Source organism: Exophiala dermatitidis (assembly GCF_000230625.1).
Source record: "Exophiala dermatitidis NIH/UT8656 unplaced genomic scaffold supercont1.3, whole genome shotgun sequence".
Classification (NCBI taxonomy): domain Eukaryota; kingdom Fungi; phylum Ascomycota; class Eurotiomycetes; order Chaetothyriales; family Herpotrichiellaceae; genus Exophiala; species Exophiala dermatitidis.
Window position 1 is genome coordinate 1,848,512 of NW_008751648.1, and position 24,585 is coordinate 1,873,096.

Consider the following 24,585-nt stretch of genomic DNA (forward strand, 5'->3'; position numbering starts at 1 on the left):
CCCCCCCGGTTAGAGACACCCTGGCACATGTGCGCTGCGTAGCCCGTCGTCTCGCTTGGGGCGTCTGTCGGCGACGACTCGAGTAATGTCTCGTCAGGGTTGTAACAACTCTTGATTATTGCTGGCATACTAAAAGACGAAATCACAACACATGTGCCTCCATGAATCACGCTGTACAAAGACCAAAATAGCACGGAAGGCTACAAAGTTCGGGTTCCTTCAAGTTGTACGCGACGCCGGCGACTTGTTTAGCCCGACAATTAGGCGGCCGGGAAGGCATGCTCCGGGCGATGACTACCTAGGTACTACTACTACAGTCGGTCTAGTATTATAGTCCTGACCACCATCACTCGCTCGCTGACCGGGTCTTTCTGTTGGACTGAGATGCCTACCTAGGCGCCTATACCATACTATACTGCTACTAGCATGCTACTGTCCATGCTACAGATTTTCTAGGAAGCCAACCCAGGCTCCACGCGAGGGTCAGATCGATCAACACGGACGGCCCCAGCTCATCATGCGTGGACCACTGCAGAGCAGATCCTAGCGTCCATCTGCAGGAGTCATGTACATACTGCACAGTAGCACAACGGACAGTTGCATTCTGAGGGCGCTGGCAGTTCATCAATTCCCGGATAGAAGCCGGAGGGGCACAGATGTACTGTAATGGGAGACCACCCGCGGCACAGATTGCTTGGGAACTACGAGAAGAGGACGTCCCGGATGCGTCATGTCGGACAAAAACATGGCTGGGAAACCTCCGAATCGCAAGCAGCAATCCCTGTCTCAAGGCACCGCCAGGCGAAATCAAACACGTCTGGATATCGAACACTATTTGCCGAAGCCGCGAACAAGAACTAGGCAAATCAGCCTGATGATGAGCGGCAGGGATTGTACAGTATCTTCTGGCGAGGCGATGCTACAGTCGAGGGAACAGCCATACTGCTCCCACCACATTGTCCAGAGTTGTCGACAATTTGAACCCTGCCCCAGGCCAAGAAACATCGACCCATCGAGCTTGACTGGACCGCCGACGTCTAGGTTCTGGGCAGCCCCATATGCTCGCGGGCTACACTCTTTTTACATGCTTGCAATGCTACTGGCAAATGCCAGACCATGGTGGAGAACCCGCCTGTCGCCCCACTGACCACCGATGGACTGGAGGCCGGACATTTGCCCAGGCTGTGGGAGAAAAATCTAGCCAGGGTTGCTGGTCTGTGTGGTGTGGCCCATGGCTCTGGCATGGTTCGACAATAAAATAATAAGATGGACCTAGACGGCGTATCCGGGGCGAGGGAGATCATTTCTTTTTATGAAGTCGATCTGTCGCTGCCAGTGTCAGAGCTAGATGGTCCTGTCCTCGAATTTCAATCTGATTGATATACATAGTACAGTCTGCGAAGTACTGCGGCGGGAAGGCTTTTCCCCACGAAGTCCTGTACCCGGTCCACCTACAGTACAGTACCAACAGTGAGTGCATCGACATTTCGCCATGCAAATCCGGCATAGCCACGAGCACGAACATGCCGAACATGGTGCCCATCCGCCTCATTTGAAGCACAGGTATGTTGTCGAGTTACTGCGACACCCGTCTAAGATGGTCCGTTGACACGGTAACAGTCATGCTCACGAGGAGGCGGTTCCCGGTACCGTGAATCTACGGCCAGTAGGTGAGTTTCAGCCCCAGTCGATCCAAGCAAGCGTTTCGAGAAGGCCATTTTCTCTAACCTGTCGCTGCAGAGGGCGATGACACTGGATACGGGCAAGCACTGTTCCCCGTGCCAGCAGACGACCCCAACGATCCTCTACAGTGGAACAACTTCAAGAAGACCATGATCCTGATCATTTGCGCCTCATACTCGTTCCTGGGCAACTCGGCGCTGCTGGGGCCCTCGGTCTACATTGGCATCTACTCTGAGTCATTTGGGATTGCACCGGCCACAGCGTCCAATTTGATCTCGTATCCTAATCTGGCATATGGATTCGGATCCTTTGTCTTGGTCCCCGCCTATCTCAAATTCGGGCGACGGCCTGTCATGTTACTGTCCATCATCGCGGTGAGTTGAGACTTGTGCGAATCCGCCCTGTGCGTGCCATGTCTGATATTCGAAATTTCGCAGTTCGCCGCCGGCCTGATCGGAGCTTCTCAATGCAACTCGTACGGCACTCTCATGGCGGCCAGGATCATCCATGCATTTGGCTCGGGTGTCTGCGAGGCGTTGCCGGTGCAATTGGTCAACGATATCTTCTTCCTGCACGAACGTGGCCAGCGACTAGGTTACTACACGGTGTGTCTCTGTCTAGGAGCCACGGGGCCGCTGTACGCCGGATACATGCTCGCGGGAGGGTATTCGTGGAGATTGTTCTTCTACGTCGAGTTCGCGTTCGCCTGTGCGCTGTTCATCCTGGCTTTCTTCTTTGTCGAAGAGACCTGGTACCCGCGCGAGCTGATCAAGGCACGCGCGCTAGGCGCCGCCAACAACAACGGCGGCAGCAGCGATAATGGCGTCGAGAAGGGCGTGGACGCTGATCTGCGAGAGGTCTCGTATCTCCCACCGCCGCGGAAGTCGTTCATCTCGACCCTCAAGCCGTGGGGCGTCTACGACCGAGACGCGCCGTTCTTCATGACTGCCATCCGGTCCCTATCCTACTTCGCCGTGCCGTCCGTCTTCTGGGTCGTGGCAACCTACGGAATTTATATCGGCTTGGGCGCCCTGGCTTTCAACTACACGTTTCCTCTGAAGATTGTCGCTCCGCCATATAATTGGAGTCAGGTAAGTGAACAGTCAGATTTGTAGTCTTTTTGCCTTTGTCTGGGACTGACTGAATTTTTTGTGATTTATAGACCAACTCCGGCTTGATTGCAGTAGGCAATGCAGTCGGCTATCTCCTGGCAGTACCCTTCACCACGACATCGGACCGCCTAGCCGCTTATCTGACCAAGAAGAACAACGGGATCCGCGAGGCCGAGATGCGACTCGGCGTCCTCCTGCCAGCCATGTTCATCGGGCCTGCCGGTCTGATCGTGTACGGATACACGGCCGGGCGAGACCTACACTGGTTCGGCTACTTTGCGGGCGTGGCCATGGTCAACTGGTCGGCTTACTTTTATTTCACCTTTACGCTTGCCTACGCCGTCGACAGCTACACAGTCAACCTGTCCGAGATGCTGATCGCCATGAACCTGGGCAAACAGGCCATCTCGTTCGGCATGGGCTTCAAGCTGCTCGACTGGATCCTCGAGACCGGCTACGTCAAGGTCATTGCCGGCATCTTCTGCGGCGTCCTTGCGGCCAACGATCTCGCCCTTTTGCTCTTCATGGTCTTTGGCAAAAAGATCCGCATTGCCACGAGCAAAACCTGGCTGGCTCGCATGCATAAAAAGACCCATGTGGCGGGAGAATCACATTGAGGCTTGACATTTTTGTCCTTTCAGTCCTTTCAAGTTCCCACTCAATAGTGCGGTATACTCCTGCTTCAACGCGGGAGATGGAGGGTGTTTTGACTTTTTCAACATTTAGCAGGTTCTTTACAATTACTATCTAAAAATCCAAAAAGGGTTTCTCTGTTTATACCGTCAGCAGCATGGACCAGTAGTGATCCATGAGAAGGATGATGCCCTGTTTTTCTATGGGTGTTTCTTCTGATTTCCGCCTCAGTTTGTGCCATATTCCGGGGTACCAGACTAATGGAAAACGGGTGTCATTATCCCTAGACCTGGATGCACTGGCAGTGGCACTAATAACTGCCGGAAATATCCCACCTTGACCGGCAAATATATAGGCCCAGTGCAGAGCCACATGGTCTCTCGCTGCATCGTATACGATAGGCTTTCAAGGCTCCCATGGGTCGTTGTGGCGCCTGTCAAATTAAGTCACCTGGCCTTGCACTTGCAGAAAACGAGGGGCCCCAGATATTGAAGACCCTTTGAGTTCGGTCTTCTTCCGTCCTCATTGGTAGACCAGATCTCCAACCACGTCGACCATCACCACTGCCGAGGGGGACCGGACATTCTTCTTTGGCCGAGATCCAAGCCACCGCACTGCTTGGTTTCCTGACTCTTAACCGGGATGATCTTGTACGATGGTGGCTGGGCGATATTGTAGTTACGAGGCGATAGGAGGGAAGCCTAGCTGAGGTGTAGGCTTGTCGCAGAGGATGGAGGCGGAGGTGGGAGTGGACAGTGGTGAGGATCTAGATATGCTTTCCCGTGGTCGAGGGCCGAATGCTTTCGTGTGTATTGGAACCGTGTACCGCGCGTGGTGTCGTTAGCGATGAGCAGAATTGGAATGGGTGAACAATTACTGTAGAAATGTTTCCCCGACTTCCCCAGCTTTTTCCGCAGCCAAAACTGCCTAATTACAGCTCCAGTATTACCTACCTAGGTAGTATGGTGGATGCCTAAAGTGTCTTGTACCAGTCCTTGGTCCACTGGAAATACTGGGAAAATCTCCATCCTCGGCTTCCCCAGACGATAAAATAATGGAAACTGTTTGGTAGTCTCAGCTAGAAGCAATTATTAGTCCTGTTTACCACTGGCACTACGCTGCATCAACTCGGTACTACTCAGAAAACACTCGCCTACGATCCCTTGATTGGCTCGTCCAATGCATCGTCTCTAATTCGTCGTTGTTGCATCGTCTCCTGCGCCCGCAGTGTTGCTCCTCCTCCGCAGTCTCGTTTCGTCCTTGACCCTCTTCCGCCCGCCGCCTTTCTCGCAACCTGAACCTGAACCTGAACCTCCTGGTCTTCCTTCCTCCGCCCTCCCACACTGTATCCCACATCTGTTCCTCTCTTTTCGGTCTTCTCGTTCAAACCATTCTGTTTGGCTCAGAAGAAAACAGAATCCTCCGTGCAGTGCTTGCTACTGTCAGGAACCTGTAACCTCTCCGCCTCCCACCAATATCTCCGCGATCTTTTTGCCAACTCAACTACCATTTGAATCCTCCTCCACCTCTCCCACATAGCTGTGTGCCATTCTGCGGGACACCACTCCCCTTCTCTGCTCACTCCACCGCCAGTGACCCTTGTCATCGTCAAGCCAATCTATCGCATATGCAGTCATGGTCTTGAGGCAATGTACCGTATGTGGACGCCGCTTCACCAAAACGGAACACTTCAAACGCCATGAACGGTCTCGTATGTGCAACCCATGTGTTCTCTTTTCCCTATCCGACCTTGACCGATAACTTCCCTGTCTTAATGCTGTCTTGTTGTGGAAAATGCTTACGGCTGTCTCTCAGATACGCGAGAACGTCCGTATTCTTGCACAATATGTGACAAGGCTTTCTCCCGCAGGTACGCCGAGAACGAACACCTGCTGTTGCTTGATCCTCCCATAGCAATAAGATGGCATTCGTCGAGCCCAGCTTTTGTCTAACCTTCCTACAGCGATGTCTTGTTCCGACATATGAAATGTCATGGGGCAAAGAATGCAAAGACTCCGACCAATCCTGGAACTAGGAGAAATACAATCTCCGAAGGCGTCGCCCCTCAGCCTCCTCAGGATGAGTTCGATATCAACTCTCCTACGGCTGTTGCCAATGCCTCCCACACCGGCATTCCCTTAATGCAGATTCTCTCCCCATCCAACTACCTCCCTCCTCACACGAATAATTCCAATCAACAGGCAAGACATGCTTCGATTGATCTTTCCAATCCTTTCTTGGATACGGCCAGCACCCAGTCCAACAGCCTTGGAATACAACTTCCAGGAACAACATGGCCCCTGACTTCCGGAGAGGAGAAAGACCCTTCCACTTCACAGCCACAGAAGCCATCACCCTCCCAGAACAGTGGCGAGGCTTCAACGTTCGAGACTTCTGTACCGACTCCGGGCAACCCTAACCAGACTCCCCGGTCGGAAATAGCCCCGAATCAGTTCAGTGACGGGCATATCGAATGGCTCCCACCATCAGATCAGACGAATCAAAACAACTTCCATGACCCATTCCAGATGTGGCTGTTCCCCTCGCTCGGAGACCTCGACCAGTCCCCTGACTTTCTCCAGACCTATGGCTTGGGTGACCTGCAACATCAATATCTTGATCAGAAAGGTCTCGTCAACGGAACAACAAGCGACCCGCCAGACAGAAAGAAGACCATCGAGAAAGTCCCGAGAGAGCGATTTTCGAGGGTACAGCGCTGCTGGGGGCCTCGTCCGGGGCGCAACTATCGAATCATGCCGAATCTCTGGAAAGAAGTCGCCTTGTCACCAATGGACAACCTCTTCTCGGAAACTCCATTCGCCGCCGACGACTTCCGGACTGTCTCGAACTGGGGACTGGACACTGATTGTCGGGTACGCCTACGCAATACATTCCACACGCCTGCGCCGTCTGCCGTTCATTCGCCACGACTGCAAGCAGTCGTTGACCCAGCTTTGTCACAAGCAAACGAGGAGTTCCCACCGGCCGAGATTCTTGACATCGCCCTGGGTCTTTTCTTCCGTCGCTTCCACCCTACGGTTCCCTTTATACATGTTGCGACTTTCTCGGTGCGGAATACCCCAACGCCTATGCTATTTGCTATTTGCTTGATCGGATTAAGCATTCTGGGAACCACCGGCGCAACTAGATTTGTGTCGAGGATGTTCCCGAGTTTCCTCCAACGTGTCTGCAACGATCTGTCTGCATGCGCGGGATGTTCTGCAACAACACAACAACAACTGGCCGCCTTCGCCACAGCGCTGTTAACACTGAATCTGTCTGTGATTACCGGAGAGAAAGATCCTTTCAATCAGTGCCAGATGCTGTACGTCAGTCTTATCTCGATGGCGCAGCAGAATGGATTGTTTGCTGCAGATGAGGGTCAATCGTTGGACGCCTTGCTGGCCGAAATGTCCGAATCGGACGACAGATGGAAAGCCTGGAGCCGCATCGAGTCGGCCAAACGACTGATTCTCGGGCTTTTGCTGGCGGACTCATGGTTCTCTAACCTTTTGTCCAAAGCACCCATCATCCGCTCCGAATCTGTCTGTGCAGTTGCCCCGTGTGATGAAGCACTCTTTCAAGCCAAATCTGCCACCCAGTGGCAATCACTGTTGCGAAGTGGAAAGAGCCAAAGCGCGCCTACCTTCCGAATCGAGGATCTTCACAAGCAAGACATGGAACCCATTGGTCGATTGGGCTACCTTGGTAGGTCGTCGTTGTTAGCCTTGCTCCAGATACAAATACTTGAGGCGTATCAGCGGTTGATGCCGTCGGACCAGTTGGTTGTCGGGTCGTTCATCCCCTGGCATGTATACACCGGCGACGCCCGAGCAAAAACCACAATACCAGCCGTGTTAGCAGCCAACCACGCAGCGGGCCCGTTGGCCAAAGTCGACGACACAAACTGCGTCGTGCTCTGGCACAGTCTATGCATCATGCTCCTTGCGGACTTTCGCATGTTCGAACTCGCAGCTGGCCGACACGGGGCAGCTCCGGCGACGGGTGCGCTTGAGAACATCAGCCAATGGTCTCAAACTCAAGCCGCACGTCGGGCCTGTGTCCATGCGGCCCAGAACTTCAAGCTGATGTCCGAAAGGCGGGTTTCGGATAATGTGACCATTCATTCCGTCACGGCGCTCTTTTCGTCCGCCTTGGTTCTGGGCCTGTACCTGTTCATGGTCAACCCAGAATCAGTCGCGTCGCGTCAGGGAACGGCACCCGTTGAGCTGGCCGAGTCGGACCCGAACTGGATCGAACTGCAGGATCTGGGGTTCCGTGACGAATCACTTGACCTGCAACCCGAGCGAAGCCTGACGACCAACCGTGAAGACGAGCAGTTTTCGCCTGTCTACCAGTTTGTGAAGCATGGTGGCACTATTTCTCTTAACGGAGTCGTGCATCAGGGCGGCTACGAGAGCGCCAGGAGGGTCTTGTTGGACTTTGCCAACCTGATGGATGGCATCTCCGGCCGCCGACTGCGGACATTTACCCAAGTCTTGCATATCATGAGTGATGACTTGATGAATGTGGATCCTGCCTTGTAGTAGTAGTAACGTGAGAGATATAAAAGAACAAGAGAAGCATCAGCGAGAGGTAGCGATAATGAGACACTCGGAATGAATGAGGAAAAATAAGAATTGTGGCATTATATACTGTCCTTGTTTCTGCACATGTCTGTCTATACGACTTGTTGAAATGCGCTAGCCTGCCATCTTGGCCTGCCATGGCTATCTTTATTCTTTATGCAGGTGTTTGTCATGGAGCGTTACTTGGGTACTTGGATACTGTTGGGTTTCTTCCTTTCCTACTTGCCATGGTATGGAAGGTATGATAGATGGTACTTGAGATACCATCCGCATCAGACCAGAACCACTGAAATCAAATGTCAAAGTCGTCGTCGTCGTCCCATCCCAGTTTCGCGTAGATGTCTCCATCTTCGCCATCATTTCCGTCGTCAACAGGGGCAACGGCGCCGCCAGCATGACCAGCACCACCACGATTGCCTGTATGTCCAGGATTTGGATTCTGTGGGGGGGCAGACAGTGACGCTGATGGCGATGGAGGTTCTGGTTCTGGGTTCGGATCTGATTCTTCATTTCGCTGTTCTAGTGCCACTGACGAGGATGATGATGAGAATGAGGTTGTAGTTCCATTTCCTGCTTGCTCTGGCTTTTCTTGTCCGAGTCCGGTTGGGGCCCAAGTCTCAGTGTCAATGTCAACGTCAATACCAAAGCTGGCAGGAGGCAGATCTCCTCTCGCCTTGCCGCCCATGACACGGTCCATTAATCTGCCCGCGCGCTCCGGGATCTCCGGGGCGTCCCGGAAAGCGTGCTCGATGCTGACGTCGGACTTTTTGAGGCCGGTGAATAGTATGGGTGTGCGACGAGAGCGAGACCCCGAGCCCGAGGAAGTCTCCATTGCCGCCGTATTTTGAGTGATGCTGGTGGTTGATGTCGTTGTCATGGCCGTCGTGCTAGAGTGCGTCGCAGCGGCAGCGTCACAGTCCCTGTCGGCCAGACCAAGAGGATTGGATTTCTTGCCTTGCAGGCCACGAGTCGGGGTCTCGTGGATGGCAGACAGGACTGCCCGTTTTGTAGCGGACGAGCCCCGGGCTGCCGGCGGAGGGATCATCTGCCGAGAGGAAGTCGTGCTCGTGCTCGTGTTCGGTCTGGCCACTGACGCTGGCATGCCATCATGGCTGAGGGAAGACAACGACCCAAGTTGAGCTTTAGTGGTTGAGGACGGAACGACAAGGTCATCATCTTGACCAGGTCGTCCATGTTGTGTTGGCAGCGTCGTCCTGGTCGTCATCATTGGAGGTAACTCTGGCTCTGTTGAGAAACCATGGTCTTGATGATGGTGGTGACCCTGACTCTTGCCTCGAGCCACGTAGTCGCCGAACCTACGTGCCCGGGGCGTGGCGGTGATCTGCACCGTTTTTGTGCTCTTGTCGCCGCCGCGCTTCTCTACTTCATCCATAAACTCCCCAGCGACGGTCGTGCGACTAGGACGTCTCAACGCTTCGATTGCCGCCTCGAGCTCGCGCTTCTGTTGCGCCAGCCGGTCGAGTTTGCGGCGTTTCGCTTCATGCGTCCGACTGTCGGCGTCGAGATCGATTTCACGATTGCTGAAGCTCGCGGATTTGGCAAGCAGGCCCAATCCCATGCCACCGCGGGACAGTGGCCGTTCGGACTGCTCACGCTTCAGCGTCGCCATTGTTGGGACCATGGCATTCAAGCCCAAAGGTGCTGTTGACGAGCGCGAGAGTGTCGTTGGAGGTGAAGCGTGGCGGTGCGCCTGATCCTCGCTCAAAACCCGTTCCAGGGTCCTTTTGGTTCTTGGTTGTTGATGGCTGGAATTCTGCCCTTGGCCACGACCCGACTTTTGTCCCAATAAGGAGGACGATGACCTGCTCGACAACCGCGGAGGTGGCGGAGGTGCTGCTCCGGGTTGCGCTGCTCCTGTGGTCTGTTGCGGTACCCGCTTGGCTGGTCGTTTGGGCGAGAGTTCAGGCCCGCCTAGCTTTCGAGATATCGACTTGATTTGTTCCGGGAGTTTGGCCGAGTAGAATGGCAGAAGGACATCCTTGCAGAAATCACGCAAACTGTCACTTCCTTTGGTCGTGGCGCTGCTATTGTCGGTAAGGCTGTCTGGGTTGGAGCCCGTGTTTAGTTCGTCTTGACTCACAGTATGCCAGATACAGAGACGGTCGACTATAGTGTCGAGTTCTCCGGCTAGGTCACGCTTCTTTTTGGGCTTCTCCTGCTTCCGAGCCGTCTGAGCGAGTATGGCCGAGGGGTCTTCCTCAATCGATTCAACCTTGACGTCTGGGTCGGTAGGGACTTTGGGAATTTCAGACAACCTTGAGACAGCAATGTCCAAAAGCATCACTTCCAGAATCAAAAGCATTTGCATCTTGGTCTCTCGCATGCGTAGCTCTGACATTTCTTTCCGTATTTCGTCGGGTTGGTGTTCTGTGGTTATGGCTGGCTTCAATTCTCGTCCACGCCACCACTTTGCAATGAACTCCTCTTCATCAGGCCAAAGGCCATCCTTGCCGAGTTTCATTGGTTTCCTCTTCTTTTGCCGCTTCCTTCGAGACTCCTGGCTTTCTAGCTCAGAGTCTAGCCCCTTGATTACCGTTGACAAGGTTTCCTTATATTTCAGGTCAATCTTCTTCGCAGCCAGAATGCTTTCTTCATAGAAAGCGGCTAATTCGGCGATTGCTTTGGAAGGGGAGATGGTCGTCGAGCGTACATGAGCTCGCGCCCGGCTCAACGGACCTTTGACGTAGAATGCCAAGGAGGTCTTGGAGGAGTACAGATGTTCAAAGTATTGATCTCGGAGGCGTTCCGGTGCACATTGGTCTTCCGCAGCCATTGCTTGCTCTGGCTTTGGGACAGCTTCCTGAACAATTTCCACAGCCTCTCCAGTCGGTACACTCCCCGCGTCAAAAGAGTTCTCCTCCTTGATATGTGCAGCTGGTGTCACTGGCAGTGGAGGGGTTGTAGGCGAGGGTTCAGCAGCAGCAGCCGGATTGTTGAGCCCAGGGGAATCAGGCGTCCTCGGCGTCGCCTCCCGCTGACCTGCCATATCCCGAGGCGTTAGTATCGACATTCGTGCAAGGGCCCCTCGTCGGTTGGTGGGCTTTTTGGGGCTCTTCGGGCCTGGTAATGACGGCGTGCCACCACCGGAGAGGGACCTCGTGTGGCTGCGACACGCTCCATCGTCTCGTTTCAAGATGTCCTCGATTTTGGCAGCAGTGATTTTCCCGAACGCAGCATTCCTACACCATTCTTCTGTCACCCAGTTATGGAGAGCAACAGCAACGTAATTGTCCCCGCCGACGTTTTCAACGGCGTACAGACCGCCATTGAGCAGTTTGCGCACCACAAGTGCTCGCTGCTCCCATTCCTGCACACTCGGAATAGATGCTTCAAAAACAGGGCCTGGTAGAACTTCTGAGGTGTTGAGCCATGCCAGCGGAAGACATGCCCTGGCAATAAGGGCTACCGCAGAGAACGTGACAGTCTGCTCCTTTGACGGTAGATATATCGCATTGAAAGCAACCTCTTGAGTTGACTCCCTGTCGATAACGTCGCTTTTCCTCTTCTTGCTGCTGCTCTCGGATACATGGGACACGACATTTAGGGTGCTATCGTCTGTTGGTTCAAGAGCAGGCCTCATCAGTTGGACTTGAGATAGCATATCGAGCCATTATGAGCAGACGGGTATCAGGACAACAGTGTATATCAATGTACAATGTTGTATTGATGGGGGCACGGGGACAGCGTAGTGGCTGTGGATTTGCAGTTCAATGTAGTTCAAACTTTGGACGCGTAGAGACACGCCGCACTCCAAAATTTGACGTCACGCGTGGCTAAGCCGCCGTCACGAGGCTGAGCCTTGGCGTCAGCCTTGCTTACTTGTAGTAGCGACCAGTACTACTATGTAGTACCAGATATTAGTCAGAGAGGCATCCCTACTTACCTACAGGTAAGCACCTTTGACGGACACGGCGGCCATCCAGCTCGCCAGAACTGGACAGTGATACGAACGGCTTGCTACATCTCCCGAAGACATTGCGTGTGTGAAGTACTCCGGTTAAGCACAAGCGCGCATCCTCCAAGGTCGATGCAAGACAGAGGTATCAAAGATATGTTCGACGTAGTATTACTGACTTGACCTGGGTGCAGCCTGGTCTAACTCTACCATGCCATATCTTCCCAAACGCCCTTTACGCAATAAAATACCCTTCAGACCGCAGTTGCTATACAATCCGATCATTGATGCCCACAGCCGGACGCCGAATCCTCCAGTTCGCGGCGTCTGCTTCTCACCCCAAAACAACAGCCAAGATAATGATCAACAGCACAATGGCTAATATCAACAATAAACAGCAGGCTTTGTTGCGTGCCGCCTTCTGATATCGACTTGCGCTTCTTAGTTCCACATCCGCTCCCCGTGTGTCGGTCAGGGTATTCTCGACGTTGACATCAATCGCATCGATCAGATCACCTTGATCTCGCACAAGGGTGGCGACATCGCGGAATAATTCATTCAGTTCGCCAACAGACTGTTCGATCTGTCGGATTTCTCCTTCTCGTTCAATGATCAGGTTCTCTTGATAGTCGACCTCGTCTTGTTGTGCCAGTCTGGGTTCTTCGAGGGTTTGAAGCTGTTGTTGTCCTTCTGCTGATGGTGACTGAGCGCTTGTGGCTTCTTCGAGCGCCGCCTTAGAGGCTCGCTCTTTCTCGATCGCCCTTCTCTGCACTACTTGAAACTCCGAAAGGGCAGATGCGAACTCTCGCGATAATTTCTGGTTTGTATATCTTTGAGCGGGCTTACAACTATTAGCAGGCGCACACGGAGCCTCTCCCTAGGAACTCACATTTAAATCCGGCCAGGCTTGTACCCTCTTGACCCCTTCTCCCACTTCCTTAAATCCTTCACGTGTTTCCTCAAGTAGGTCATGTACCCGTTCTCGAACTCTTTCTGTATCCCGTTTCGCAAGCTGGTTGGACAGGCGCGAGATGTTGGACGTTAACTCGAAAAGCTTCGTGGACAACGATTCGGTGAAGTCTTGAAACTCAGGGTCGTCTCTGTAATGGGGATCATCCTGGCGCCGGGTCGTAGTCGGCTGCGACTCGAGGGACGAGAGCCGGTCGAATGACATGGTTGTTGCCCTAATCGACCACGGAGTCCAGAGTAGTAAGTGCAGCGACAGTGAATTCAAGCAGAAGCAGCGTAGAGAGCGTCGTAAGTTGATGGAGGCAGCGAGCGAGGAATCATGGAAGCCTGGAACTTGGGCGAAGGGCGACGGATTGAATGCGGCCGACGATGGAAGCGACAGCAGTAACATTAGGAGGACTATGACCAGCTTCCGCATGACGAGCCGAGGTCACGTGCGAGAGGCGGCATCTGACGAGTTTCTGCAGCGACACCAAAAAGTTTGGAGATGCAACTCGAACGCGCAGCCAGTTGGTCTGTTTACCTATTGCATTATACATTGTACAACCAGTTGTTAACCACCTTTCTTGCTATAACCACGCAATCAGGGTCCGATGCAGTCCTTGCTGAGCATGCTTTCCTTCCGTCGCTGAACCTTCCAAACAGCAGCTATGGCGACTGCGTCCCTGGCTGCCCCGGCGCCTCCGCGGCCCTACCGCAGATTCTTGACCTCTACCCTCCATAAACGATTTGTGCATGCAGCACTGATTTCTTTACTTCTTGCTTTCAACAATGCTTTCTGGTTGGGCTCTAAAAGAGGTATTTCCGGACGAGTCCCCCTGGCTAGCGACGAGACAGTCCTAACATTTTCAGACCTCTTCTGGTCATGGTTTCCATTCGGTCCAGCAGGCATCAAGGCCTTGCTATTTTGGATGTCCAGCCTGTTCATATTCATGCTTCAGATAGCGACTCTGAAGATCGGCAGACGAACAACTGCGTCTCCATTCGCGACCCTGAGGGCCAATCTCTTCGGCGGCACGGCGATCCAGACGGGTTTTTGGTACACAGTTTCCGCCTGGTGGTTTACTGAGGCCTACGTGTGGTCGGCTCCAGACCTCGGATGGATCACAAGAGGAAGCCACAGTACCCCTGATATGTTGAATGAGAGGCCGATCTTTTTCCGCCTGTACACACTGCTTCTGGCTCTGTCTTATGCAGCATATCACCTATACGATGGGAAGTCCGCCCTTATCATCCCGGTCTCAAGAGCATCTACGGCCCCGGCCGCTCAGCACCAACCCCAAAGCACCCATCGCCTGGATCCAATCCAGGCCCGTTTGAAACAGAGCTTGTCATTCGCCCTAATCCGGAGCGGTGTCGCCGCATTGTTCATTTTGTTTGCTGCCGTTGTTCTCAACTGGTTGTGGCTCCGGGATCTGTTCTGGCAGCTCCATCTGATCCTCGCGAAGATGTTCTTCAACCTGTCCCGGGCAAATGCTCAGCCTACAGGAATCCCGCCGCTGGGACCGGACTTCTTAGCCCACTCTCTGGTGGCGGGTTTTTTACTCGTCCTCACCTGGGAACTCACGTCGCTGCTATTCCTGACGTATTTGAACCAGCCACCTGTCAAGGCTGGCCTGCCACTTTCTTCATCCAGCAAAGATCCTAATGGAACACTACTCAACGGTTTGAAGGCTAAGCGCGATGTTGTTAAGACATTTGCCTTCTGGGAGCTTGCTATCATCGCTCAGAGACATAAAGAACGGAGAAAAGCCATATTCGAAGACATTGAACGACCCGGTGGGCCTTTATGGAGTCAGATGTCCGCAGCGGGGTTGAGTGTCTTGCGAGAGGTTGACATTCGTATCTCCGGGCCACCTCCACAAATCTCGCAACCAACATCGAATGGATCGATCAAAACTCTTCCTCATATTGTTCCTGAGCTGCCCACCCAACCAATCTTCCAGCCAAGCCCCAAGACTAGGAAGGTGGAGGCTTTGGTTTCGGGGCAGCTGCGTCAAATTGGCAGCAGTGCTAAACCGTGGCACCCGCCTGTTGAGAAAACCACAAAAGAGCTGGAGACAAAGCTGCTTGAATATGTGAAACCATCGGGTGCAGATAAGGCACCTTCTCAAGGTGTGCTAGAGCAGTGGGCCGCGGTTTTGCGAAGCAGTCCGGTTGGGTGGTTTTTCGTTTCAACTAAAGCTGCAAAGATTAACGCAACTGTACTGGGAAGCCCATACGGCAATGCCGCGCTAATTGTTGACGCGATCGACTCTATTACAAGGATGCTCGTGGCAAGTCTCACTGAAGACACATTTGGCAAGGCCACCCCGACGGTTCCAGAAGCTGTGCGGACATTCACGCGGACGCTGCTCGTTATTGAGGATTTTCTGGCCAAGAACAACCCTGGGGATAGGAGTGGTATAGAGGAAGTTGACATCATCATCAAAAGACTGAGGTCTGGCTTGAAGGAGCTATTATCAGCATTCCAGCTCTACCTGATCGATGTGGGATTGGGAATTTCGGAGCTGAACCAAGCAAAGAAAGCGGTAGAAGCACCCCAACCCGAAGAGGTACAAGAGCAGCAACGTGCACCACCTCCTACACGTAGACAGCTGTTTTCCAACAAGCAACCTACCGCGAACGCTTCGGAGCGCAGAACCGTTTCATCCACTCAGGAGAGCCGCGGCAAACTTGAGGCACCTCAGCGATCTCATGAGGGAACAACCCGATCAGCGACGGGTGCAAACATTCGGCCGTCTCGGAGGGAAATGGAGGAGGTTAGATGAAGTCCATAAAGCAAATGCATACACACATAAAAGCAATCAAACAAGGGTTTCAGATCTTTTTCATCCAGTTTAAGTTCTACTGTTTGTGTCTCTACCTAGGTAACTGAGACGCAAGTAGGTCACTGGCAGCCCAGGACTTGACCTCGGGAGCCTCCTTCGGCTTCATGGTCTCCTGTTGGCTTTCCCAAAAGACGCCGTCGGCTCCAGGAGGCCGACCCTCGCCCTGGACATCGTAGACATTGTCCGGCTGAACCACATCCGGCTGAGGAAGCTGCCAAACCTCGAGTCTGGCTTTGGAGCATTGTTCACAAACATCTTTGAGCACCTCATCCACCTTTGCAGCCTGGTCGCGCATACCACGACGCAAAAGACCACTGATCAACCTCTTGACCTCGTCATGCACACCATTGACCCTTTCAATCAGGCGGCCGACACTGGCGACCAGGTATTCCTCCTCGTAGACACTGCCCTTTTTACCGCGGGCACGCTTCCTCTCTTCGCGGCGTTTAGTTTTTGACGTCTTCCGCGAGACATTGGACGCGACGGTGCCGCCGAACTTGCTTGCATTCGAACCGTAGCGCGTGAACAGACTCTGACCGCCGAGGGTGCTTGCATCTGTGGCCGCGAGGGAGATATTGTCTGGGATATCGACCCCGGCTCCACCCTCCGCAGCAGACATGAGACTAGGATCGCCTCCATAGAAAGCCAAGGGGTCTTCCTCTTTCTTCTTGCGCAGTTCCTGAATACGCGGGATCTGAGCGTTCAATTGGGCTTTACAGTCTGCGACGAGCTCTAGGATTTCACCGAACTTTTCGGTCAACCCCGAATCGACAATGGTGGGGATCTCGGGGACTAGGGTTGGCCTCATAGCCAGAATGCGCATGGCGTCCGCGAAATAGGAACCCTTGCACAGCAACCTGGCGGCGGCGGGGACGTCGTCCAAATATTCCATGGTGATGGTCGCTGCGGCGCGATAGTCCCTTGAGACGTCGGCGCAGTTTGTTGCCAGAGAGGCCGCAAGGCTGTGTACCTTGTTCTTTTCCAGAGGTGGCTGTACCAAACTTGCGCAAAAGAGGGCTTCGCGCCACTTGTTGGGCGCCAGGGCGTACAAAGGGTAGGCGGCCTCATAGTCGCCCAGGGACTCGAACAGCGTCGCGGCCGAGTTGTGTTGCGACAAATTGGCCAGATGTTCCGCGTATAGTCGGGTCATGGCGTCCAGGTGCGCCCGGTCGTATTTGTACAGGTCCATCGCCACGGTGTATAGGTTGTGTTTGACCGTGTAGGTCGTGACTTCGTCGTGGGCTTCCAGTGCGTGAAGGGAGACTAGGGCTTTGCTGTATCGTTTCAGGTGGTTGTCGATCTGGAAACGGCGCCGTAGAACGGGCAGATCTTGCAAAGATTGCAGGAATGGCATGTACTCGCGCGGATCGCGCTGTGCGTTTTGCGCCACTAGGAGTGTCAGGTCCAGGTCGTATAGGGCCAATGCTGCGTCGAATAGTCGGTTCGCGTCCGTCAGGAAGCATAGGTGTGCGACTGCCAGGTCGGCTTCTTCTTCAGATGTCTGTCGTAGAGACGAGACAAGTGTCAATGCCGAGTTTAGGTCCGGTGGCCGTTTGGTGACGTGTGCCGTAATGATGTTCTGGAGATGTTCGGTCGATAGTGGCGATGGCTGGGATGTTAGTGCTGAGATGAACGCATCGGCTATCTTGTTGACTTTGTTGGTTGAAGTGGGCTGGTTGGGAGGACTTGGACCTGTCCCAGATTGAAGTTGAGGTTGAGCTTGCGACTGGGGTTGAAGAGTAAGAGTGTCCCGGTACAATGTTTGAGTCACGTCCTCGTCTTTCAATTTGGACAAAAATTCGTCCACGCGGCTTGCCTTCTTCAACTGATCGATGAACTTGGGCACGTTGGCCAGGAACGTCTCGGGGTCGTAATCGTGCAGGATGTTCATGTCGACTTGGTGCGTCTGACATGCTAGGAATGCAGCCAGGTAGTCCTGCTGCTTGAGGTGATGCCGGATCCCTGTCAAGACGAGTAATCGCGGGTATATGGTTTCGAGATTGCCACGCGGCATCTGGAGGATGAGCGCGTACACGGACGGGATGACGGTGACGATTTTGGCCCCGCGCTCGACGTTGCGGCATCTCTCATCCACTTCGGGCGTGTCCTTGGGCACCTGCATGTCCGCCGGCTTGGCCAGGTGGACAAACTTCAGGAGGTGCTGCGAAGTCGTGAAAATGAGGTGCGCTGACGTGAGGATGAAAGAGGTGCATTCGCGCGCGAGGATGATGTCGTCCACGAGTAAGTTCCCCTTGGGTGTCAGTGACACTTTGTGGTATTGTTGGCCGCCACGATTCCCATGTCCATTCAGTCCTCCGTTGGATGCATTGACAGGAAGCGAGAAGAGACAGCTGTTCGGTTGACTTCCTCTCAGACGAGTTTGTTCGACTGAGTTTCCATCCGCTAGTAACGATGTGGCATCTTGACTGGGATCGGTACAGAAGACACATTCGAAAGATACGTCGAGGAGGAGGTTCTGAGATTCGGAAGGCACCGAAACCTCCTCAAATTGAGCAGTCGTCAAATCATCGTGCCAGACGAGCTTATGACATGTAGCTGGCTGAGTGGCTTGCCTGGGCGCCAGAATATATACTTCGTCTTCGTCCTTGAGAACCACTTGAGTATGCCGCAGAGGTTTCTGAGAGTCTTCGCCACCACGTGGAAGGGGGATTGAATGGGCCTGGACATTGGCCGTGAACCGGAGCTCGCCTTTGGGGGTCGATCGAGTCACCCACTGGCACAGTTCAAGCGTGTCTGTTGTCAGAACAGCGATTTTCTGTCCATTCCGACTAACGGCCGAATCAACAATGTTGAACCCAAACGGCACATCACAGAATGACATCGGTGGAGGAACGCCTGACTGCTTGGAAGGTGTAAGCTTCAATGTCTTGCCATCAATAACACTGACGATTCCGTGGTCCGATGGCGGAACAGTGCTCCCTCGTGTCACGGCGGAAAGGAATGACAGGTCGAGAAGATACTCCGACGCTCCGAAGCAGGACCTAAGTGGCGTCTCTGGATGCCACCTAAGGGCTGCTTTGCTCTGGTGAGAATGAAGCTGGACTTCTTGCTTAAGGTAGTAGTGGTAGTTGCCCATGGTCCAGAACTGTACCCTATCCTTGAACGAGACTGCCAGGACACTCGAATCGTTGTTCCATGACAGAGATATTTCGGACGCCCAAGAGTCCATCTCTTCTTTAGTCAAGCGGAGTTCGAACTGGCCGTGACGAAGGCCATTCCTTTCGAAGAAGATGACCTCGATTTTGGCATCTGACCGTTTGATCGCAGCAATCAGATTACCGAATGGTCTCCAGCTCAACGCACTCTCCATACCATCCACCGGCTCACTAGCACTGTCCAGTACAGCTTCGCGCGAGAAGACTCTGATGACTCGGCGATGGTCCGGGACGACGCTGTTGATGGCGAGATACTGACCGTCACCGCGCCAGCTGACAGTCGCCTTGCCATTTTCGCACGGGCTTGGTTTTCCCTCGTCGACAGTCTCGGGCATCGTAGGGTCACGCATTGCTTTGGCTCTTTTGCCTTGGAACTGAGTCTCCTTTTTGCCCCAGCCGACCGAGACATGTTTGGAAACCTTCAAGTCCTCCGGCCTGAGTGTGGCTTCATTAAGCGGCTCAAAGTTCCTGCTCATCAACACTAGCGTATCTGCTCGTGTGACAATGGCTAGGAGCTCCTCATCCGGAGCCCATGAGGCGGCAGAAATGCCAACATCAACACTCCCGACGATTTCGATCTTTTCTTGCTCCGGAGAGGGGTCTTCCCGGACAACAATGACATCGCCGCCAGCCAGGACAAGGCATGATGTCGCTATATCGCTGAAGTGTTGTAAAAGTAAAATCTCATCGCATTCCAGATCCGGTAGAGGACACGGAGCATCCCAAGAAGTTATGTTCATGAAGTCTTTTTCAGAGGATGAGGTAGGATGCCTCCGTTTGAGTTCAATGACTGGCTGTGTTGGGGTGGGCCCAAAGGCACAGATAATGGTGTCGGTTCCAGCATCCCAGGCTGTGGCTGTCAATGGCAAGTTTTCTTTCAATCGGGTCTCATCGTACGCAATTGTTTTCAGGTTCCTCATCGTGGTTAATGGCCATCTACGAAGATTGTCGGGTGCTTTGGGCAAGAACTGAGGTATTCCAAGGCGAAAAATAAAATGTCATCGGAGAATTAAATTTAATGGTTTAATCCGCATACTCTGATTGGACCGCGTTCCTCGGGCTGGAAATGTACCATCATGAGGCCCAGAGATGGAGATCAGAATAGCCAGCGCAACGAAGCAAACTGGAGCGTGACCGTATGTGTTGCTTAATTTATATTTATTGATGGCTCTGTACAGATGCTGTGTTCGAGGGCGCCACCCTCAAGACTGCCTTCATGCAACCCGTAGCATCCTCCCAACGAGTATCCGAACAATTCCAGTGATTTAAAAGTCCTTGTAGGTGTGCCATACTGCCAGTTTGTTAGCGGAGAGTTTGTCGCCGTCGCAAAGTAGTACATACGGGCCATGCCGAAGGGAACGAAGAATCCAAACGCTGTGATGTGTTCAGTACTTTGTTCGCGGCCAACTTTAGATCGAGTCCATACCCATGAATGACCAGTATCGCAGCCAGAAGAATCGGGTCTTTGGGTTGAACGGCAAGCTGGCTCTTGGGCCTTCAGGATAGTGGAAAGGGCTGGAGAATCGAGCTCCGGTCGTAGAGAAGCCGCGGCGGGCGATCTGTTGGGTTGCCAATCTGGCGCGGAGCATGGTTTGGGCGTTCATCTGCACGGTCAGCGTGTTGTCGGCGGTGCGGTAGGAAGGACGGCATACATTGGCGGCTCTTCTCACACAGGAATTGACGGTGTCTGGAGAGGATCAAAGTGGTGAGGAATAAGTACAATCGTCAATCCGTCCGTTAGTCAGTCCACTTGCGGTGATGAAGCTGCAGGAGCTACGATGTCTTGGCGCGATTCGGCTAAGTTTCCATACGCATTTATTGCGGCGGAATTTCTTCTCTCAGACACTGCACTTAGTACTGGCATTCGCATTTCGCCGGCCGCAGTCTCTTCATTTTGGCGTCAAACACTTTCTGCCAATACAAACAAACACAGCCATCCCGTTTACGGCTGGCCATCATGGACGAGCTCTTTGATGTCTTTGAGGACAAGCCCCAGGCTGTGCAGTCCTCCGACAGCGCGGCCCAGAAGGCAGACAAGAAAGAGAAGAGGCGGCTTAAGCGACAAGCCAACGGTGAAGTGAAAGAAGCGGAGAATGAAAATGGTGACGAAGCACCGGTACCTGACGATGTAAGCATGTCAGACTCAGAAAGAGACGGCGAGGAGACTTCGGGTGCGGACGGACCAGACATCAAGCGCATGCGCATAGATGATGAGCCGGAACCTGTTGTCACAGATACTTTCGAGACCGAACAGTCCCGGGAGGTCGCTGCGTCCGCCGGATTGCAGGCATCGAAAGAGGAGGAGAAAGTCATTCTCTCACATCAAGTTCGCCATCAGGTCGCGCTCCCACCTGACTACGATTATGTCCCGATTTCAGAACACAAGCCTCCGGCGGAACCTGCTAGGACGTGGAAATTCCAGCTTGATCCTTTCCAGCAAGTTTCTATTGCCTCCATTGAGCGGAATGAGAGTGTGTTGGTCTCAGCCCATACCAGTGCCGGTAAAACTGTGGTGGCCGAGTACGCGATCGCGCAGTGTCTCAAGAACAACCAGCGAGTTATCTACACCAGTCCGATCAAAGCACTTAGCAACCAAAAGTACCGTGAATTCCAGGCGGATTTTGGTGACGTTGGTTTGATGACCGGAGATGTCACGATCAATCCTACAGCGACATGCCTTGTCATGACGACCGAAATTCTGCGCTCCATGCTGTACCGCGGGTCTGAGATTATGCGAGAGGTTGGCTGGGTCATTTTCGACGAAATTCACTACTTGCGAGACAAGACTCGTGGTGTGGTATGGGAAGAGACGATCATCTTGCTGCCTGACAAAGTGCGGTATGTCTTTTTGTCCGCAACTATCCCCAATGCCATGCAGTTCGCCGAGTGGATTACCAAAACACACAACCAACCATGCCACGTTGTCTACACCGATTTCCGACCAACTCCACTACAACACTATTTCTTCCCTGCCGGTGCAGATGGGATCCATCTCATCGTGGATGAGAAAGGCGTCTTCCGAGAGGACAATTTCCAAAAGGCCATGAGTACAATCGCCGCCAAGCAGGGAGATGATCCTGCCAATGCCATGGCTCGTAGGAAGGGCCGTGGCAAGGACAAGAAGTTGAACAAAGGAGGCAACAAGGGTCCTTCCGACATCTACAAGATTGTCCGCATGATTATGACGAAGAATTACAACCCCGTCATTGTTTTCAGTTTCAGCAAGCGAGATTGTGAAGCATATGCTATTCAAATGAGTACCATGTCCTTCAACGACGAGTCCGAAAAGGCAATGGTTTCAAAGGTTTTTGACAGCGCACTGGAAATGCTGTCACCGGAAGACAAGAACTTGCCGCAAATCCAACACTTGCTTCCCCTCTTACGGCGTGGCATTGGTATCCATCATTCTGGATTGTTGCCCATTCTCAAGGAGACGATTGAAATCTTGTTCCAGGAGGGATTGATCAAGGTGCTGTTTGCCACCGAGACCTTCTCTATTGGACTCAACATGCCTGCAAAGACCGTGGTGTTCACCAGCGTCCGCAAGTTTGATGGTATCTCACAACGATGGGTCACACCCTCGGAATTCATCCAGATGTCGGGACGAGCTGGCCGTCGTGGTCTGGATGAACGTGGTATTGTCATCATGATGATTGATGAACAGATGGAGCCCACCGTCGCCAAGGAGATTGTCCGGGGTGAACAAGACAAGCTTAATTCTGCGTTCTATCTCGGTTACAACATGATTTTGAATCTGCTGAGAGTAGAAGGCATTTCCCCCGAGTTCATGTTGGAGAGATGCTTTCACCAATTTCAGAACACCGCCAGCGTGTCAGGCTTGGAGAGGGAACTGCAGCAACTGGAGACCGAGAAGTCGACCATGGTGATTGAGGATGAAAGTGCCATTCGAGCATACTATGAACTTCGGAAACAACTTGATGTCTACGCTGAAGACATGAGGAACGTCATCATCCATCCCAACTACAGTTTGCCGTTCATGCAACCCGGTCGTCTGGTGGAAATTAAGGACGGCGAGAACGACTTTGGATGGGGCGCCGTCATCAATTTTGCTCGACGAGGCCAAGGTCGCTCCAACGAGAAGTTGACTCCGCAGGAAGAATGGGTTCTTGACATTGCTCTGGAAGTTGCCGAGGGTTCGACTCCTGCCACAAAGACGTTCCAAACGCTCCCAGCAGGCATCCGCCCCCCTCAACCCGGCGAGAAATCCAAGGTTGAGGTTGTCCCTGTTCTTCTGAAATGTGTGCAAAAGATCTCTCACGTCCGTATCTTCCCGCCGCAAGACATGACGAACCCCGAGGAGCGCAAGAAGATTCAAAAGTCTCTGGCGGAAGTCAAGCGACGCTTTCCAGATGGCCTCGCGGTGCTGGATCCCATCGAGAATATGAAGATCACGGACAACTCGTTCAAGGAACTCCTTCGCAAGATTGAGATCATGGAGTCCAGACTTGTGGCCAATCCATTGCATAATTCTCCGCGGTTGGAAAGCCTTTACAATAAGTACGCACAGAAGGTGGCCCTGACGAACAAGATTCGCTCCCTCAAGAAACAAATCCAGGACGCCCACGCCATCATGCAGTTGGATGAGCTCAAATGTCGCAAGCGGGTCCTTCGAAGACTTCAGTTTATCAATGAGGACGAAGTTGTGCAGCTGAAAGCTAGGGTGGCGTGCGAGATCAGCACTGGCGATGAGCTGATGCTCAGCGAGCTCTTGTTCAACCGTTTCTTCAACGACCTGACTCCAGAACAATGTGCTGCAGTTATGAGCTGTTTCGTCTTTGAGGAGAAGGTGAACGAACAGCCAACCCTGCCGGAGGATCTTGCACGACCTCTGCGTGAGATCCAGCGGCAAGCTAGAGTCATTGCCCGGGTGTCCGCCGAGTCGAAACTCGCTATCAACGAGGACGAATACGTGCAGAGCTTCAAATGGCAGCTCATGCCTGTGATCTTTGCTTGGGCCACTGGAAAGTCATTTGGCGAGATTTGGTAAGTGCAGCAGGAAAATTGAACCCAGGACCTAACTAATGATGCTGTAGCAAAATGACCGATGTGTATGAAGGCAGTCTGATTCGAACTTTCCGACGTCTTGAAGAAGCACTGCGTCAAATGGCTGAAGCTTCCAAGGTCATGGGAAGCGAAGAACTGGAGAAGAAGTTTGAAGAGGCTCTAAGCAAGGTAAGACGAGATATCGTGGCTGCACAGTCACTGTATCTCTAGTCCCTTCGACATAGCAGCAAGATGAGCGTCCTTTAGCGATGCATATTGTGGGATTTTTGAGTTTCATGGATTTTCACTGTATGATACCCGCAGCAGGTTGGACAATGGAACTGCACAAAGACTTACCATGGCCGTCGAGGTAATTATCGTCTCCTCGGCGTCTGTCTTATGAACGATTCGCCAACGCTGCGTGTCTGTGTCCAACAGCCATTGCTGCACTGTGTGCAGATGCTTCTTTCTACTGTATAGATTAATGAACATCTTTTGCCTGGCAGCGGCGCAAAGCTGCCCTGAAAGTAATGACAATGTTTGTTTGATAGTCCTCCCGGAGATGGACGTGTTCTTTCTTGTAGAGTAAATTGCGCCCTTATTTCTCGGTCTGAAGATGCAGAGGATGCCCGGGAGACGATTCGGCAGAAGTAAGGTACCAGGAGGGCGTTA

At 53.0% G+C, this 24,585-nt stretch overlaps 8 protein-coding genes across 8 annotated transcripts; 4 read left to right on the top strand and 4 right to left on the bottom strand.

The window, feature by feature from the left end:
• The first annotated feature begins 67 nt into the window (after positions 1–67).
• HMPREF1120_03650 (serine/threonine kinase 16) lies at positions 68–3,960 on the top strand. The gene is made up of 5 exons (XM_009157730.1): positions 68–1,563; positions 1,621–1,670; positions 1,741–2,057; positions 2,121–2,774; positions 2,846–3,960. Exons 1-5 carry the CDS (start codon positions 1,493–1,495, stop codon positions 3,410–3,412), a joined length of 1,659 nt encoding a protein of 552 aa, XP_009155978.1. The 5' UTR covers positions 68–1,492; the 3' UTR covers positions 3,413–3,960.
• Positions 3,961–4,535: 575 nt separating this feature from the next.
• HMPREF1120_03651 (uncharacterized protein) lies at positions 4,536–8,334 on the top strand. Its single transcript, XM_009157731.1, has 3 exons — positions 4,536–5,139; positions 5,244–5,298; positions 5,392–8,334. Exons 1-3 carry the CDS (start codon positions 5,064–5,066, stop codon positions 7,973–7,975), a joined length of 2,715 nt encoding a protein of 904 aa, XP_009155979.1. The 5' UTR covers positions 4,536–5,063; the 3' UTR covers positions 7,976–8,334.
• On the bottom strand, positions 8,043–11,743 carry HMPREF1120_03652 (DNA replication regulator SLD3). Its single transcript, XM_009157732.1, has one exon. The coding sequence runs from the start codon at positions 11,637–11,639 to the stop codon at positions 8,310–8,312; it is 3,330 nt and encodes a 1,109-aa protein (XP_009155980.1). The 5' UTR covers positions 11,640–11,743; the 3' UTR covers positions 8,043–8,309.
• Positions 11,744–12,013: 270 nt separating this feature from the next.
• HMPREF1120_03653 (syntaxin 7) lies at positions 12,014–13,261 on the bottom strand. The gene is made up of 2 exons (XM_009157733.1): positions 12,823–13,261; positions 12,014–12,774 (listed from the first exon to the last, which is right to left on the bottom strand). Exons 1-2 carry the CDS (start codon positions 13,105–13,107, stop codon positions 12,268–12,270), a joined length of 792 nt encoding a protein of 263 aa, XP_009155981.1. The 5' UTR covers positions 13,108–13,261; the 3' UTR covers positions 12,014–12,267.
• A 142-nt stretch (positions 13,262–13,403) lies between these two features.
• On the top strand, positions 13,404–15,842 carry HMPREF1120_03654 (uncharacterized protein). The gene is made up of 2 exons (XM_009157734.1): positions 13,404–13,700; positions 13,755–15,842. The coding sequence occupies exons 1-2, from the start codon at positions 13,553–13,555 to the stop codon at positions 15,671–15,673; spliced, it is 2,067 nt and encodes a 688-aa protein (XP_009155982.1). The 5' UTR covers positions 13,404–13,552; the 3' UTR covers positions 15,674–15,842.
• Positions 15,765–19,829, bottom strand: HMPREF1120_03655 (elongator complex protein 1; the record flags this gene model as incomplete). The annotated part of the gene is made up of 1 exon (XM_009157735.1): positions 15,765–19,829. One exon carries the CDS (start codon positions 19,827–19,829, stop codon positions 15,765–15,767), a length of 4,065 nt encoding a protein of 1,354 aa, XP_009155983.1.
• A 345-nt stretch (positions 19,830–20,174) lies between these two features.
• HMPREF1120_03656 (cytochrome c oxidase subunit VIIc) lies at positions 20,175–20,498 on the bottom strand (the record flags this gene model as incomplete). The annotated part of the gene is made up of 3 exons (XM_009157736.1): positions 20,175–20,200; positions 20,251–20,283; positions 20,336–20,498. 3 exons carry the CDS (start codon positions 20,496–20,498, stop codon positions 20,175–20,177), a joined length of 222 nt encoding a protein of 73 aa, XP_009155984.1.
• Positions 20,499–20,766: 268 nt separating this feature from the next.
• On the top strand, positions 20,767–24,470 carry HMPREF1120_03657 (uncharacterized protein). Its single transcript, XM_009157737.1, has 2 exons — positions 20,767–23,913; positions 23,964–24,470. Exons 1-2 carry the CDS (start codon positions 20,867–20,869, stop codon positions 24,142–24,144), a joined length of 3,228 nt encoding a protein of 1,075 aa, XP_009155985.1. The 5' UTR covers positions 20,767–20,866; the 3' UTR covers positions 24,145–24,470.
• Positions 24,471–24,585: the final 115 nt, after the last annotated feature.